Source organism: Aotus nancymaae, unplaced genomic scaffold, assembly GCF_030222135.1.
Source record: "Aotus nancymaae isolate 86718 unplaced genomic scaffold, 86718_ANA_hifiasm-v0.15.2.pri h1tg000029l, whole genome shotgun sequence".
Lineage (NCBI taxonomy): Eukaryota > Metazoa > Chordata > Mammalia > Primates > Aotidae > Aotus > Aotus nancymaae.
The window spans coordinates 42,361,777-42,379,448 of record NW_026988442.1 but is presented as its reverse complement, the minus strand read 5'-3'; the positions used below and the strand labels follow the sequence as shown (position 1 = coordinate 42,379,448).

Genomic DNA, 17,672 nt, shown 5'->3' with positions numbered 1-17,672 from the left:
GCACACAGCCCACCTCCTTGTCTCGGTGACCTAATGGGGGTGGACGCCTTTTCTGTACACGGCCCTCTACTACTGCGCACGGCCCACCTCTCTGCCCAGGTGACCTAATGGGTGGCCCCCTCACCTGCTACTCACATGATTATGTATGCCCTATCACTAAGCCTATAGATGACCTCACTCACGACCCTTCCCCCTGCTTGTACCCAATAAATACAGATGCTACTCAGCGTTTGGGGCCTCGCCTGTCTCTGCTCACAGGTGGCGTGGCCCCCAAGTCCAGCTGCTCTTCTCCAGTTCTTCAGTGTCCTGTCTCTTTACTTCTCGGATCCTGTGTCTCAGCACAGCATAAGGGACACCCATGACCCCGTGGGGCCAGCAGCCCTACAAAGGTTAAATTTTGAGCCAAGAGGCAGTAAATTAGTGGCTGGTGTGATGCAGTAAATTAGTGGCTGGTGTGATGCACGTTTCGTGTGGCCAAAACACATCCTGCTGTGACACTAGGCAGGCACGCCCACAGGGGAGACAGACACGTGCAGGAGACACGCGCAGAAGTGTTCGTGGCGGCTGTATTTGCATTCGTGCAGAACAGGAAGTGGAATGTGGTCCAGTAATGAAAACAGACCAATGCCTGCTGCATGGGACGGCATGGCTGCATCTCACAGACACGGAGAAATGTGTGTGAGAGAAGCAGACAAAAGGCTACGTGCTGTGCATCGCGTTCCCTTTATGTGAAGTTGAACAACAGGCAAATGTGATTCTGGTGTTAGCAGGAGGGAATGTCGTTTCCTGGGCTGGGTGCGTTCTCCTGGTGGTAACTCAGCAGGCACATTTGCAAGGTGTCACTTTTCTCTATTCGTGCTCAAAAAAGCCTCGCCTTTAAACAGGCAGACGTTCCCTCTGTGTTCCCCCACCTTTCCTCCTGCACTGGCCCAGGCGCTCAGCTCCTGGTGGTGTGGGGAGGTCCCTCCAGGGGTGGGGAGGCTCTGAATCTCTGTCGTAGGCGATGATGGGCGGTGGCCCTGGGAGGCTCATCCCCAAGGTGCAGTCAGGCTCATGAAGCCAGTTATTCCCTTGATAAGATTCCCAGCTGCCTCACTGAGGGAAGGGTTATTCAGAGGGGTGAACACAGGACCTCCGGGTTCCGCAGGGGAAGTTCCCCACCTTGAGAGATTCCCCCTTGAACCTGGTGCAGGTGCACAGGAGAGATGGGACCTCCAGCGGGGCCCGAGGAAGAGAGCTCTGCTCTCAGTGGGTCCTTGAGGGGGCCCTGACCACAGACATCAGACCCCCCATTCCCTCAGACCTGACCACAGACGTCAGATCTGACCACAGACGCCAGACTCCCCATTCTCTCCAGACCTGACCACAGACGCCAGACCCCCCATTCCCTCCGGACCTGACCACAGACGCCAGACCCCCCATTCTCTCCGGACCTGACCACAGACACTGGATGCCCCATTCTCTCTGGACCAGCTGCAGAATGAAACACAATGGCCCCTCTTTCTCCGGGGCCCAGAGGAGGCAGCTGTGGGGCTGGTGGTCTGCAGAGCCTACCCACATTCTCCCCTGTGTCTCTGGGCACTGGAAGGCATGGCACCCCTGCACCGGCCCCAGCGGCTGCCCTTCTTGGGTCTAAGAAGTGACCCCATGCTGGTCAGTGACCCTGGCCTCTGTTTAGCCTGCCAGCCTGCAATGCGCTGTAACAGCCAGGGGCTGGGAGGGGCTGGGGGCATTGCAGCTGGAAGCCCAGAAGCCCAGAAAGTGCTGTTTGCGGCAGGAGTGCGTGCTGGCCGCTCCCCACTGCAATGGGTGCTGGGCTCCCCAGCATCAGGGCCTAGAGGGAGGGGCCTCCCGCTGCCGCTGCCGCTCACCATGGCAACGTTCCCAGCTGGGCCCTGCAGGTTGGGGTGGCAGGCCAGGTCACCCTTCCCCCTCTCCGAGGGGCTACATCCCTCCTGGGCCTCCCTGGTAGACCCAGGCCTGCCTCAGGCACACCCACATGCTGGGTTGGAGGGGGGCTGTCGGGGCTATGGCTGGCCTGGGTCTGCGGCCTGACCTGGAGGCATGCTGCCCACTGCCAGCCCGGCCCCAGCGCCTCTGATCTGGGTGATGTGAGCTGCTCCTTGAAGGGAGGCTCCAGACGCAGGAGCTCCTCTGCTGCCATGGAGACTGTTTCATTCTCTGCCTCCAGGGCGTGCCCGGTCCCCTGGCAGCCAGCCCCAAGGCATGGCCACGGGGAAGGACCTTGTCGTGGCCATCTGGGGACCCAGGTGGGGTAGCAGGTGAGATGCTCTGTGACCAGGAGCTGAATCCACACCTGCGCTAGGGCCAGGCCAGGGCTGAGGTCATCCTGAGACCCTGGGGGCCGGAGAGCCGCCTCGGTCCTGCTCCCCACCCTGCTGCCACGCCCCCGTCCACCTCTGGGCCGCCAGCCTCCACCTGCCTGCAGCGGTGGTCCCGGGGTGATGGCCTGGCTGTGCCCCACGCACAGGTGGCTCGTCAGGCACTCGGAGGCTATTATTAACCCGGCAGTGGCGTCACCAGCAGCCAATGGGAGGCAGGTTTATTTCCGGGGCTGACAGCTTGATAGCGGTTAATTTTAGCTGCATCTTCTTTCCCGAGGCTCGTGAAACCCTAGCCAGCCAAAGGAGGGGTTGCCTGTGTCTCCCCAAACAGCTCAGAGATGGTCCTGGGGGCTCTGGGAGGGGGCGAGGAGGGGCTGGGCCTCCCCCAGAGAAGCCCTGATTGGCTGGTGCCCTCTCAGCTTGCAATCCCCCTGCCCGCCCCCCAGGCTGTTGGTGAGGGCGGTACTGTGACCAGGGACTCAGATGCAGGAAGAGGGGCCCAAGACCTGACCTGGGGGAGGGCAGGGAAAGCACAGGCCACGGCCAGGGTGGGCCCCAGACTTCCATGTGGAAGCCACGCCGGCCTGGCTCAGGCCTCCCGAGCCCCTCACTTGCCGTGTGGCTTTGGACAGGAATCTTGGCCTCTCTGTGCCCGGTTGCCTCACAGTTCTCAGGGTCCTCCACTAGCCGTGCGGGGCCTGCCTCGTGGCCTCGGTCCCCGCAGCTTCCACCCCGACACACTGTGCACACGCACAGCCCTGGTCCCTGTGGCCCGTATGCTGTGAACTTGCACAGCTGGGCAAGTCTGCTGTGGCTGGTTAGGATGCTTGTACGTGACGTCATCTGCTGCTTCCCAGCTGCTGACGAGGCTTCTGCCTGCTTGTTCTGCTGTGACAGAACCTGAGACTGGGTAATTATAAAAGTTTACTTTATAAATTTATAAATTCTGTTTGTTATAAGTAAACAGAAGTTTGTTTCTCACAGTCTGGAGGCCGGGAAGTGCAGGGTCAAGGTGCCGGCATCTGCTGTGTCCTCGGGTGGGAGAAGGTGGAGGAGCAACAGAACCCGCTGCCATGAGCCCTGTTTACAGGGCACGAATCCACTCAGAAGGGCAAACCCTTTATGACCCAAACACCTTCCCAAAGCGCCAGCCCCCAACACTGTCACACTGGGGATTAAGTTTCCAACTTTGGGGACGTGGTCAGACCACGGCAGTTATTCAGCAGCGAGCATTCCGTTACTGGTCGTTCAGCACTACTCAGTCTATGCGGCGGCTCAGACCATCAGGGTGTTGGCATTCAGCCTGGTGACCACAGCCCCGTCAGCTGTATGTTCCAAGTGTCTCCGGGTCCTGAGTGGGCAGCTCTCAGGACCCCGAAGGGCAGCACTGGGGACCAAGCGCGTCCTGGCACCCAAGACACCCTTACCCAGGGTGAGCACACAGGTGCTGTGGGGAGGACGCCACGTTCCACTCTGAGGGGCCACTCCTGTGGGTGGCAACACCCCCCCAGCACAAGTGAGCCCCCAGCACTGCTGTGGGTGAGCCGGGAGCTGGGGGGGAGGGGTGTCTGGAAAAGGTAGCCCAGAGTCCTGGTGGTCCCTCGGGGGAGTGGGGTGGGCAGCCCAGGGATCCCGGCCTCCTGCCCACTGTGATCCACCCCAGCCGGGGCCAGTCGAACACCTGCAGCAAGCCCGTCCCCAAATCCCAGCCTAACCTTCGGCTGCAGGGGAGGCGTTAAATATAGAGACCAGCTGGGTGGGGTGGGGTGGGCCTTGCTTTCTCGCCAGGCGGTTATTTTTACTCCTGGCTCCTGTTTGATGGCATCAGCAGCACTCGGAAGTCCTGGGGCATCTGGAGCCCTCCCTGCCTCCCCTCCTGCCTGTGGCCCTGGACTCCTATGGGGTGATGCAGCCACAGACCAGTGTCCTCCTGAGAGGCCCTCTCCACGGGCTGGGGAGAACTGCTTGGCCCCAGCCACTACCCTGGGCCCCTGCCTTTCCTTCCTCCTCACACCTGCCAGTGGGCCAGGCAGGGGTCTGGGCTCTGGGGATCCCCATGGCTTTGCACAGCGGCAGGTGCTGGGCCAGACCTGGTGCCTCCATGTCTGCACCCAGTGGGCACTCAGGGCTGAGAGGACAGGTGCCCGGGCTCTGCCCCCACTCAGCACACCCCTCCTGAGACTGCGCTGGCAGGAAGATCCGAGTCGGGGGCGGGGCAGTGTGGGAGGGAAGACATGAACACCTGGGTGAGGTGACACAGTCTAGGGGTCTGGGAGGAAGTCCCTGATCCTGGTCTCCATGCAACACATGGCGGCCACGTCCCCTCCTCACAGCCCACGCTGGGCCACGTCCCCTCCTCACAGCCCACGCTGGGCCACTTTGCGGACGTGGTCAGATGTCCCCTCCTCACAGCCCACGCTGGGCCACGTCCCCTCCTCACTGCCCACGCTGGGCCACGTCCCCTCCTCACAGCCCACGCTGGGCCACGTCCCCCTCCTCGCAGCCCACGCTGGGCCACGTCCCCTCCTCACTGCCCACGCTGGGCCACGTCCCCTCCTCACAGCCCACGCTGGGCCACGTCCCCTCCTCGCAGCCCACGCTGGGCCACGTCCCCTCCTCGCAGCCCACGCTGGGCCACTTTGGGGACGTGGTCAGATGTCCCCTCCTCACAGCCCATGCTGGGCCACGTCCCCTCCTCACTGCCCACGCTGGGCCATGTCCCCTCCTCACAGCCCACGCTGGGCCACATCCCCCTCCTCGCAGCCCACGCTGGGCCACGTCCCCTCCTCACTGCCCATGCTGGCATTAACCGTGTGCCCAGGACCTCAGGGACTCCCCACTTTTTACAGAGCGTGGCCAGGTCTTTGGCATCCTGATCTCATACAGGGACCAGCTGTGGGCACTGGGGTGCAGCCAGGTGGGGCGCTGGGCGGGGGGCTGGGTGTCTGGACCTGACTCAGGCCCTTGGCTGGCACTGTTTCACAGCAGCGGCTGGCGGTAGGTGCACGGGGAGGGGAGTGTCCCTGGAAGACGTCCATGGGTCTGGGAGCGGACTTCCAGCGTTCCCTGCATGGTGGGAGACCAGGGTCTCAGGCGGAGGGTGGTTCTGGGCTGAATCTGCCGGCAGAGCCTCTGGCCTGTCAGAGTGCGCCCAGGAGGGCGGGCACGTGAGGACACGGGCTGGAAGGCAGCAGATTCCGGGATTCTACCCTGAGGCCTGAGCCCCGGACCTCATTAGGAAGAGCCCCTGGGCCCTGCGCATCCCCCAAGAGCGGGGCCTGGGAGCGGCTGGTAGACCCAGGCCGGCCTCCCGCGGGGCGGTGCACCTGCTCCCCGCCCCCGCCCGCCGGCCCGACCCGGGGACCACTCTTCCCGCCCCGAGCCGCCTCCAGGCCTCCGTCCGCCCCCGCAGCCGCCGCGCGCTCCTCCCCGGCCGCCCGCATCCCCCCGCCCCCCGCCCGCGCGCGTCCGCGTCCGCGCCGCCCCGCCCCGCCCCCCGCGCGTTCCGCATTGCCGTGCTGCAGGGCGCGGTGCACTGCGCCGCCACCGTCAATAGGTGGACCCCCTCCCGGAGATAAAACCGCCGCGTCGGCGCCGCCAGTCCCTCTGGCTGAGACCTCGGCTCCGGGTAAGGACGCTCGGCCCCCGCCCCGCCCCCGCCGAACGCAGGGGGCCCCCCGGGGCCGGTCCTGGGCTCAGAGGGCGGCCGGGCCCCGCACCCGCCCCGCGCGCCCGGATTCCGGCTCCTGGGGGTCCCCGCCTTGGCCGGGCTGGGCCGGGGCGGGGGTTGGGGGGCGGCGGGCCGGGTCCTGGGCGGCGATCGCCCTGTAGCCTTGACCTTGGGGCCGAGGCGATGGGGTCCGGCCTCGGGGCGCTGCGCAGAGGACGCTGAGGGAGGCGGTGAGACCTGGGGCGCCCCCCACCCCCACCCGTGTTCCCACCCCAGCGTTTCCCTCCCCCAGCCGCCTGTCCCCGCGGGGCAGTGTGGGTTTCCCCGCTGACCTCTGCGATGGGACGGGGCTGTGACCCAGGGCTCTGACCAGAGAGGAGGGGAGGGAGGGTCCCCCGATGCCCCCACGGGGCTGAGGGCATCTCCACCTGGCACTTGCTGGGATTGGCTGGGCAGGGTCCTCCCTCCTCTGGCTGGAACAGGGACCCCCACCTTCTGGCCACTGTCTGCCCCTGTGAGAGTCTTGCGGGGGTTCGAGCTATTCTGGGTCCCTAATCTGGGCAGCGCATCTCCGTCGGGGCTCTGGTCCAGCCCGCCCGGCAGGGATGAGGGGAAGATGGCGCCGTCCCTGCCTGAGGAGGGGAGTGGGGAGCAGTGGCCATCTCTCCCGGGTGGCAGTGGGTGGGGGTGGGGCGCAGTGTCCCTGGCCCTGCCCGGGGAGGGGAGTGAGCGTGGAGGACAGAGCCCTGGAGCACTGGGTAGGTGACTCATCACCCAGCTCTGCTGGTCACGGGCGCACCCAGCTGGGCGCTGCGTGGTCCCTCCAGAACGGAGGCTAACCCCTTTGCAAGGACGGGCCGAGGGATCCAGTGCCCAGTTATTTACAGCAGATGGGGCTGTTGGGGCTCACGTGTGGGGTGGGGGCAGGGCACAGCCTCTATTGGCCCCTGCCGGGCCCAGCAGGGTGGTGGGGGTACTCCTCCCTCCCCACCAAACATGGGGGCTTGGTTTGCGGGCAGGGACGTGGGCCCAGCCTGGCCAGGACAGTCTCTGCGGGTCTCCCCGGGGCTCCTCACCACCTGTCTCCCCCCTCCACTGGCCCCACAGAAACACTGCAGCCCCCCTCGCCCTGAGCCAGAGCACCCAGGGTCCCGCCAGCCCCTCACACTCCAGCAGAATGGGTAAGGAGAAAACCCACATCAACATCGTGGTCATCGGCCACGTGGACTCTGGCAAATCCACCACCACGGGCCACCTCATCTACAAGTGCGGGGGCATTGACAAGAGGACCATTGAGAAGTTCGAGAAGGAGGCGGCCGAGGTGAGCGTGGGGGCTCTGCTCTTCGCCCCCTGAGAAGGAGCCCCCCAACTCCCGAGGTGGCCAGGCTTGGCATCTCCCCGGCCCCAGGCCATGTGGCTCAGGTGACCCCCTCCGGGACAGGAGGGACCCCCGCTGTGGGGCACTCAGGCCTCAGAGGGGCGGGTAGGGCAGCCTCTCTTGGGGGCAGCTTGGTGGAGGAGGGGTGACCATCGAACTGCCAGTCTTGCCCTGTGGTGAGGGAGGTGGCCTGGGAGGGTCTGCAGCCCACATGTTGGGCTGGGGCTGAGGACCCGGAGCCTTGCCCCCTTCCCCCCAGGGCCAAGGCTGGGGCTGGGGGTGGTGCTGCCCTCACTTGTCCCGGGGCTGTGCCAGGACGCACGCTGCTATTAATAGCTGATTGATGGGCAGCCGGCCCGTCTGCTCCATTTTCTTTGCTGGGCTGTGGAGGCTGCTGTCTGGGGCGGCCCTGGGGTGGGGGTCCTGAATGGGGCGGCCCCCTGGCTGACCTTCTGAAGCAGCTCCTCTTTCGTGGCTGAGACGGTGGTGGGGGGCGGCCATGAGTAGGGGTCTGTTCTGTGGTCCCCACCCCCACTCGGGGCTCTGGGGAGAACCCCACTTCTGGAAGGGCCTGTGGGAGCTCTCACCTGGATGATGAGTGGGAGGCCAGAGCCCAGGAGGGCAGTCGCTGTCCTGGGCTGAGCCTCTGCCCTGCGGGGTTGGGGTGCTCTGAGCTGCACCCGTTTGGGCCAGGAACCTGCAACATTCTTTACCTGGCCTCATCGGGAGGAGGCGGGGGTTTCGGAGGGCCGCTGGTTCAGGCCCCAGCCGGGTCTTGTCTGGGTCCCCTTCAGTCTGGGCAGCCTCCTGGAGGGCAGAGTCGTGTCTCTGAGGCCCTGGAGGGGAGCTCTGCCCGGCTGAGTAGTGACTGGCGCCCACGTGGGTAGTGACCGCAGCCCATCCCCAGCTGTGGGGGTCTCACTGGCTGAGGCCCCCCAGCTTCCCCTGTTTGGCAGAGCGAGGAAGGGGCGGGGAAGCCTCAGAGGGACCGGGAGGCTGGAGCAGCAGAAAGGAGCCGTATGGCCAGGCCCTCCTCCTGACCTCATTCCCCTTTCCTTTCTCCTTACCTTTAAACGAATAACAGAGGGTTATTTATCTGACAGCCCCAGACACGGTGGTATTATTGGCCTCTGGCTGAGGAAGGGATCTGGGGGCGTCTGCAGCTTCAGATAAAGGGGAGCCCTCGCCGGGGAGGGGTTTATCCCATCTGGCGGCTTCGTTCAGAGATGGAGTGACTCCCAGGCCCTCGCGCCACCTGCTGGTGGACGGGCGTGGCTGCGCCCATTTAGGAGCCGGTGGGGAGGCCGGCCCCAGGGGGCAGGGTCTGGGTGTGGGTCCCGACAGAGGGGGCTGGTGTCCCAGGACCCCAGCGGGGAGCAAGGGGGTGCTGGAGCCCATCTCCCGTCTCTCCTGCCCGCCGGGCGGTGACAGGCAGCTCCCGCCGCCAGGGTCTTGGGTCCCGGGTCCCGCCCTCAGCTGTGACCCCCACCTGCTCCAGATGGGGAAGGGATCCTTCAAATACGCCTGGGTGCTGGACAAGCTGAAGGCGGAGCGCGAGCGTGGCATCACCATCGACATCTCCCTCTGGAAGTTCGAGACCACCAAGTACTACATCACCATCATCGATGCCCCCGGCCACCGCGACTTCATCAAGAACATGATCACGGGCACGTCCCAGGTGAGCAGGGCACAGCAGCTGCACCCCTTCAAAGACACTGGGGGCCCTGGGGTCACCCTGGGGTGGTGGGGACTCCTGTGCTTCCTGTGAGGGCAGGGGACCCCTCACTTTTGCCACCCTCATCCATCCAAGAACGAATCCAGTGCCTGTGAGGACACCCGGCCAGTGTCAGAGTCCCCAGGTAGACGGGGCAGATGTGGGCATGGACACACGTTCATAGACAGAAGGGCTCGAGGCCAAGATGGGGACCGTGGGCAGTGGGCAGAGGTGCCACCAGCCAGGCCTGGACTGTATGACATTTTGGAGCACTCACAGAGACGCACAGACACCCCAGACAGAGCACCCTGCAGACAGCAGGACGCACACCACCACCTCCAAACTGCTTTGATACCTATGACCTCAATCTGTCCTCAAGTGAGGAACAGGACCAGAGAGGTGGAGTGACTTGTCCAGGGGCACAAAGCCCATTGGTGGTGAAGCCGGGGCCGAACCTCGGTCCCTTGACCCCAGGGCCTGGCAATGAGGTCCCCGAACTGCCCTTGAAGCAGGGACCCCATGTCTCCTTCCCCAAGGCCCCAGTGGGCTGCTCACGTCCCAGCCCACTGCCTGGATAAACCTCGGAGTGAGGTGAAGCCGGGCTCACTGCATCCCCCACCGGGCAGGCGGGGCCGGGCTCACTGCATCCTCCACTGGACAGGCGGACTGTGCAGTCCTGATCGTGGCGGCGGGCGTGGGCGAGTTCGAGGCGGGCATCTCCAAGAATGGGCAGACTCGGGAGCACGCCCTGCTGGCCTACACACTGGGTGTGAAGCAGCTTATCGTGGGCGTGAACAAGATGGACTCCACGGAGCCGGCCTACAGCGAGAAGCGCTATGACGAGATCGTCAAGGAGGTCAGCGCCTACATCAAGAAGATCGGCTACAACCCAGCCACTGTGCCCTTCGTGCCCATCTCCGGCTGGCACGGTGACAACATGCTGGAGCCCTCACCCAACGTGAGTGGCTGGCTAGGGCGGGGTGGGCCGTGGGGGCTGGCTGGGCCCCCTGTCCCAGAGCGAGGCAGCTGTAGGTGGCAGGGGGAGGTTGAGAGCCTGTTCCTGGGACATGTGGGTTCCCCACAAAACCTGCTGGGTTTCCCTAACTGGCTCAGGGCCCAGCGGGGAGCCCCACCCCCTCAGCACTGACGGTTGCTCCTGCGCTCAGCCTCCCACGAGGCTGGCCAGGGCCGGTCCCTCACGTCAGCGCTGCAGGGGCAGCGGCCTCCAGCACCAGGCCCACGAGCTTGGGCTCCAGGGCCCTGCCATGCGGGTGCTCTGTTTCATCTCTGCCAGGCCTTTGTCCTACCCTGGACACCGTGCAGGGGCTGCGGGCTGGGCCGTGGGGGGCTCCCTGGCTGCCTCCCCGGGGCCTTGGAGCAGAGTTGGGCTTTGGGAAGTGTGCAGACTTCTGGGCTGACTGGGAGGCCCAAGGGTTGGCTCTTGGCTGGTCAATTGTCAGCTCAAGGTGCAAGCGGCCTGTGGCTCAGGGACTCCGCCTTGGCTGGAGGTGATGCGTGGAGACACTTTCAGAACCTGAGACTGTGTTCCCAGGGTTCTCCAAGCCAGGGGAGACCCCAGAATGGCCGCCACTGGGCTCTGCCAGCATGGTAGCCGCCCACGGTGAGGTCTGGGGACAGAGCTGATGGGGATCGCCCCAGCCCCGCCTCCACCTCCTGTGGCTGGTGGTGTTTACCTGTGATGACACTTTCCTCACAGGCTATGATGTGGCAAAGGCCATCCTCTTCCTCCCCAGGGAGGCCTCCAGCCATCAGGGACCCTGCACTCCGCACTCGCCTCTGGCCTGCGCTGCTTACACAGGCCCTGGGGGGTGGGGCGCAGTGTGGCCCGCAGGGAGCTTCTTTGGGGAGGGGGTGGGGCCGCACCAGGAGAAGCTCCGGGCAGGGCTGGGCTGAGCTTGGAGGCAGCATGGTGTCCAGGAGCTAGGGTCGGGGTGAGGCTCCCCCAGCTCTGTCCCCAGGGGCCCCGGCCCTTGGCCAACTCGGCCTCCTCCTGTTCAAGTCACCTGCCCTGCTTGGATCTGATGGTCAGGGGCCCCAGGGCTTGTGGCTGGAGTTGGGGTTTGTTTCCAGTGTCAGCATCTCCTGAGCAGCCTGGGCTGGGAGGGGCACTTCGCGGTTTTGTATTCCTCCTTCAAGAGGGATCTCCTTCCAGGGTCCCTGTGATGCTGGGGCTATGAGCTGGGGCGGAGCAGTGTGGGACATTCTTCATCTCAAAGGGCATGAGGCCAGTTTAGCCTGAACAGAGGACTCCTGGAGGCCGCCCAGGGCGGCCTGAGGCTGGGGAGGCCGCTGATGTCTCTGTGATGGACCGATTTTCTCCCTTCCACCCAGATGCCATGGTTCAAGGGCTGGAAGGTGGAGCGTAAGGAAGGCAATGCAAGCGGCGTGTCCCTGCTGGAGGCCCTGGACACCATCCTGCCCCCAACACGCCCCACGGACAAGCCCCTGCGCCTGCCGCTGCAGGATGTCTACAAGATCGGCGGTGAGCCAGGGCGCCGTGCTGGAGGCCTGCCCGGCCAGCTCCGGCTGCCCCAGACCAGGGCCCGATGAGTCTTCCCAAGACCGGGCTGTCTCTGATCCCTCCCCTTGCCACACACCTTCTGGGGGACATTCCATCCACCCATCCATCCATCCATCTACCCATCCACCTCCCCACCCACCTCCCCACCCACCTCCCCACCCATCCATCCTTATGTCCATCCATCCATCCACCTCCCCATCCATCCACTCTTCTGTCCATCCATCCACACATCCATCCATCTTCCTATCCATTCACCCATCCACTCACATTCCCACCCATCCATCCTACTGTCCATCCACCCATCCATCCATCCATCCATCTACCTACCCACCCACCTCCCTACCCATCCACTCTTCCATCCATCCCCACCCATCCATCCATCCACCCACCCCATCCATCCTGCCTTCTGTCTATCCATTTACCCATCCATCCATCTATCACCCACCTTCCCTCCCATCCATCCTGCTGTCCATCTGTTCATCCTTCCATCCACCCATCCATTCATCTCCCCAAGAACAGAAACCATAAACAAATCTGAGACCCCAGAGAGGGGCACTGATAGGAGACCCCAGCCAGGGGGTTGCAGGCATCTGTGTGCACAGTCGGGGTGTCATGCTCACCCCAGCACAGAGTGCAGCCACTGGCTTCAGTGAAGTCGGCTGCAGGCTACACGGGCCTCCATCACAGCCCAGGGAGGTGAGGGTGGCGGTACCCTGGGGGTGGAGGTACCCTGCGGGGGACAAGATCCCCATGCAGCAGCCACACAATTGGTATAAGCAGATCCATAAGAAATGCTAGGGATGCTCAGGTGCCACTGCACCTGTGCTCTGTCCAGCTGAGTGGCCTCTTTAAGGACAGAGACCTGCAGCATGTAAGTGCAGCCCCCAGAATTTGCAGGGAGCAGGGCCACCGGGCCCAAGGCGGGAGCAGTCCAGTGGCCTGGCCCACACTCACAGGGAGGGGTCCTCAGAGAGAGGAGGGGCCCATAGTGCCCCCTCCGGGGGAAGGTGCTCCCAGGGGCATGGATGGGACCCCAGGTTCAGACAGCCCCCTCTCTGCCTGTCCTCCCCGTTCTCTGCCCCTGTGGCTTTTCCTTGCGTTCCTGGGAGCTCTCTTGCTCAGCCTCTTATCTCCCCAGCTGGGCAGGGGAGCCCCCGCTGCCCTTGGAATCGCTGTCTCCTTGTCCCTGGACTCCCCTCCCCCTCACTCTGTCCATGGGGCCCCATCCACCCCAGGCCTGTTGGGGGGGTACTGAGTCCCAGACTTTGTGAGTCTCCAGGCTCTGTCCCCAAATCTCCTGCCCAGCACCCCCTCGGCCCCGCCTCCCCTCACAGCCCCTCTCTCGCAGGCATCGGCACGGTGCCCGTGGGCCGGGTGGAGACCGGTATCCTTCGGCCGGGCATGGTGGTGACCTTCGCCCCGGTGAACATCACCACGGAGGTGAAGTCGGTGGAGATGCACCACGAGGCTCTGAGCGAGGCTTTGCCTGGCGACAACGTGGGCTTCAACGTGAAGAACGTGTCGGTCAAGGACATCCGCAGGGGCAACGTGTGTGGGGACAGCAAGTCCGACCCGCCCCAGGAGGCCGCGCAGTTCACCTCCCAGGTCGGCGGCCGCGCCGGGTCCCGGGGCTCGTGCCTGCGGGGCAGCGGGGGAGCTGTCCCTGGTGACCCCACGCCACTGACGGGGCCACCGAGGACTCAGCGGGCGGGTACGTCGGTGCTGGGAGGGGTCCAGGCCTGGCGGCTCCCGGCCTCTGCGCGGTCCCCGGGTCTGCTGCCCACGCCTCACTGCGGGGATGCCCAGCCTTCGAGGCCCGACTTCCGTCCTGGAAAAACGCTTTTGGTAACTTCTGCCCGAGACAGTTCCGTCATCATTTTGTTCCCTGTATTTGTTTTCGTTGCCGCCTCTTTGCTGGCCTCGTCATAGGGATTTATTTTATTTTTTTTTGAGTCATAGTTTCACTCTGTCACCCAGGCTGGAGGGCAGTGGCATGCTCTCAGCTCACTGCAACTTCTGCCTCTTGGGTTCAAGCGGTTCTCATGCCTCAGCTTCCCGAGTAGGTGGGATTACTGGCACCCACCACCATGCCCGGCTAATTTTTGTATTATTAGTAGATATGAGATTTCACCATGTTGGCCAGGCTGGTCTTGAACTCCTGACCTCAAGTGATCCGCCCACCCTGGCATCTGAAAGTGCTGGGATTACAGGGGTGAGCCACGAACCCAGCCTCTTCGTATGACTTTTAAAGTGGCTTTATTGAGAGACAATTGAAATACAGGAATTGAGGTCAATTTTCTCACCACCACCCACCCCCGCCTTTGTTCCAGCTGGGGTTGGCCGCGTAAGTGCTGCTCCTGCCCCTTTGAAACAATGAACTTCTCAGCTGTTTATCTCCTGCTTAATGAGGATGTTGGGGTTCTGGTCTGGGGGTTCCGGTCTGGGGGTTCCGGTCTGGGGGTTCCGGTCTTGGGGGTTCAGGTCTGGGAGGTTCCAGTCTGGGGGGGTTCAGGTCTGGGGGTTCCGGTCTGGGGGTTCTGGTCTGGCGGGTTCAGGTCTGGGGGTTCTGGTCTGAGGGGGTTCAGGTCTGGGAGGTTCAGGTCTGGGGGTTCAGGTCTGGGGGTTCCGGTCTGGGGGGTTCAGGTCTGGGGGTTCCGGTCTGGGGGGTTCAGGTCTGGGGGTTCTGGTCTGGGGGGTTCAGGTCTGGGGGTTCTGGTCTGAGGGGGTTCAGGTCTGGGGGGTTCAGGTCTGGGGGTTCAGGTCTGGGGGGTTCAGGTCTGGGGGTTCCGGTCTGGGGGTTCCGGTCTGGGGGTTCCGGTATGGGGGGTTCAGGTCTGGGGGTTCCGGTCTGGGGGGTTCAGGTCTGGGTTTCAGGTCTGGGGGTTCCGGTCTGGGGGTTCCGGTCTGGGGGTTCAGGTCTGGGGGGTTCAGGTCTGGGGGTTCAGGTCTGGGGGGTTCCAGGTCTGGGGGGTTCCGGTCTGGGTTTCAGGTCTGGGGGGGTTCCAGTCTGGGGGGTTCAGGTCTGGGGGCTGGTCATCAGAGCCTGAGCTTCCTCCACTCAGCACTCCGGGCCCACGAGCCCATGGGGGGTCCTGTGACTGGGCCTCCCAGCCCTGCTCTGGGCCCTGATGGTGCCCACCGTGGCCGGGCCTGATGGCCGCCCATGGCTCTGCCCCCCAGGTCATCATCCTGAACCACCCCGGGCAGATCAGCGCCGGCTACTCCCCAGTCATCGACTGCCACACGGCCCACATCGCCTGCAAGTTTGCGGAGCTGAAGGAGAAGATTGACCGGCGCTCTGGCAAGAAGCTGGAGGACAACCCCAAGTCCCTGAAGTCTGGGGACGCGGCCATCGTGGAGATGGTCCCGGGAAAGCCCATGTGTGTGGAGAGCTTCTCCCAGTACCCGCCTCTCGGTGAGCCGGCTGGTCCCCGGGCGGTGGCTGATCAGGCAGGGACTGCGGGATGGGGCGTGGGTGGCAGCGGGGCCTCCTTTCCCGCGGAGCTCAGAGCTGGCAGGAGGCCCATGGGCTCCATGTCACTGAGTGCAGGTGGCCCTCGGGAGGACCTGGGATGGGTTCTGTGTGCAGATGGGGCCCTGAAGGTGAGGAGGCCCCGCAGGTGAGGAGGCCCCGGGGTGAGGAGGCCCCGCAGGTGAGGAGGCCCCGCAGGTGAGGAGGCCCCGAGGTGAAGAGGCCCCGAGGTGAGGAGGCCCCGCAGGTGAGGAGGCCCCGAGGTGAGGAGGCCCCGGGGTGAGGAGGCCCCGGGTTAAGAAGACCCCACAGCCTGACCGTGGCTGCGCTGAAGACGGTGGAACAGCCGCCCGGGCAGGGTTCGGGGAGACCTACCGCCTTCCCCAGGGCGCGCTCCGAGCTGAGTGTGTTCTCACGGCGTTTCCGACGCGGCTTCGCCCTGCCCGCCCAGCTGGAGCCCTGGGTTCGAGTCCTCCGCCCGCTCACGCGCCCCCCGCCTCCCCACCCCAGGCCGCTTCGCCGTGCGCGACATGAGGCAGACGGTGGCCGTGGGCGTCATCAAGAACGTGGAGAAGAAGAGTGGCGGCGCCGGCAAGGTCACCAAGTCGGCGCAGAAGGCTCAGAAGGCGGGCAAGTGAAGCGCGGGCGCCCGCGGCGCGCCCCTCCCCGGCCCCGCCGCGCCCCGAACCCCGGCCCGGCCCCCGCCCCGCCCCCGCCCCGCGCGCGGCCCCGGCGCCCCGCACCCCCGCCAGGCGCACGTCTGCACCTCCGCTTGCCAGAGGCCCTCGGTCAGCGACTGGATGCTCGCCATCAAGGTCCAGTGGAAGTTCTTCAAGAGGAAAGGCGTCCCCGCCCCGGCTTCCGCGCCCCGCGCCCGCCTCGCTCAGTGCCCGTTTTACCAATAAACTGAGCGGACCCCCGAGCCGTGTGCGCCTGCTGCTGGGGGGTGGGCCCCGCGTGCCCCGGACCCCAGGGTGGGCGGTGGCCCCGCGGGAGTGTCCCCTGGCTGCACGGGGTGGGCGCTGAGCCCTCGGTGAGGAGTGCCCGGTGTTCCCCAGGCCCCACCCGAAGGCCAGCTGGCCTGCCTGGTGGTGAGGGGCTTCTCCATGGCAGAGACCCCAGGGCAGAGGACGGGCTGAGGGTTCCCGGGTCTCTGGGGGCCGCATGAGAGCCGAGGGCTCCTGCACCGCGAGTGATTGTCACACACACACTCTTCCCCTGGCCCTGAACGCCTGGCCTCACTCGCCTCCTAAGCCTGTCACCTGTGGCGGAAGCTGGTGCCCGTCCATCTGCGTCCGGTCCAGGCCTTCCGTACGTGGTTGTAGGAACTCCAGCCCCCAAAGCCTGGAGGCTGGGGACTTCAGTCAGTGGGCTGGGGGCTTTGGGTCTTCCCTGGGGTCCCTGGTCTCTCTGGGCCAGAACCTGCCCTAACCCTTGGCCAGCGAGGGTGGGTGCGGGGGCAGGACCACTCCCTTCCACCCTCCCTGCTCTGAGAAAGCGGCCCGGGCACACAGCCAGTCATGCTGCAGCGGGTGAAGGTGGGGGTGGAGGGTGGGTTCCCTGATGATGCAGGTGAGGGCCAGGGTGGAGGGTGGGTTCCCTGATGATACAGGTGAGGGCTGGGGTGGAAGGTGGGCAGGCTCCCTGATGATGCAGGTGAAGGTCGGGGTGGAGGGCGGGTTCCCTGATGATGCAGGTGAGGGTTGGGGTGAAGGGTGGGTTCCCTGATGATACAGGTGAAGGTCGGGGTGGAGGGTGGGCGGGTTCCCTGATGATGCAGGTGAGGGTCAGGGTGAAGGGTGGGCGGGTTCCCTGATGATACAGGTGAGGGTCGGGGTGGAGGGTGGGTTCCCTGATGATGCAGGTGAGGGTCGGGGTGGAGGGTGGGCGGGTTCTCTGATGATGCAGGTGAGGGCCGGGGTGGAGGGTGGGCGGGCTCCCTGATGATGCAGGTGAAGGTCGGGGTGAAGGGTGGGCAGGTTCCCTGATGATGCAGGTGAAGGTCGGGGTGGAGGGTGGTGGGTTCCCTGATGATGCAGGTGAGGGTTGGGGTGAAGGGTGGGCGGGTTCCCTAATGATGCAGGTGAAGGTCGGGGTGGAGGGCGGGTTCCCTGATGATGCAGGTGAGGGTTGGGGTGAAGGGCGGGTTCCCTGATGATGCAGGTGAAGGTCGGGGTGGAGGGTGGGCAGGTTCCCTGATGATGCAGGTGAGGGCCAGGGTGGAGGGTGGGTTCCCTGATGATACAGGTGAGGGCCGGGGTGGAAGGTGGGCAGGCTCCCTGATGATGCAGGTGAAGGTCGGGGTGGAGGGCGGGTTCCCTGATGATGCAGGTGAGGGTTGGGGTGAAGGGTGGGTTCCCTAATGATACAGGTGAGGGTCGGGGTGGAGGGTGGGTTCCCTGATGATGCAGGTGAGGGTCAGGGTGGAGGGTGGGCGGGTTCTCTGATGATGCAGGTGAGGGCCGGGGTGGAGGGTGGGCGGGCTCCCTGATGATGCAGGTGAGGGTCGGGGTGGAGGGTGGACGGGTTCTCTGATGATGCAGGTGAAGGT

General features: G+C 64.8%; 1 protein-coding gene across 1 annotated transcript; it reads left to right on the top strand.

Moving 5' to 3' along the window:
* The first annotated feature begins 5,882 nt into the window (after positions 1–5,882).
* EEF1A2 (eukaryotic translation elongation factor 1 alpha 2) lies at positions 5,883–16,043 on the top strand. The gene is made up of 8 exons (XM_021672480.2): positions 5,883–5,973; positions 7,123–7,336; positions 8,892–9,071; positions 9,769–10,065; positions 11,460–11,610; positions 12,998–13,254; positions 14,830–15,064; positions 15,632–16,043. Exons 2-8 carry the CDS (start codon positions 7,193–7,195, stop codon positions 15,757–15,759), a joined length of 1,392 nt encoding a protein of 463 aa, XP_021528155.1. The 5' UTR covers positions 5,883–5,973; positions 7,123–7,192; the 3' UTR covers positions 15,760–16,043.
* Positions 16,044–17,672: the final 1,629 nt, after the last annotated feature.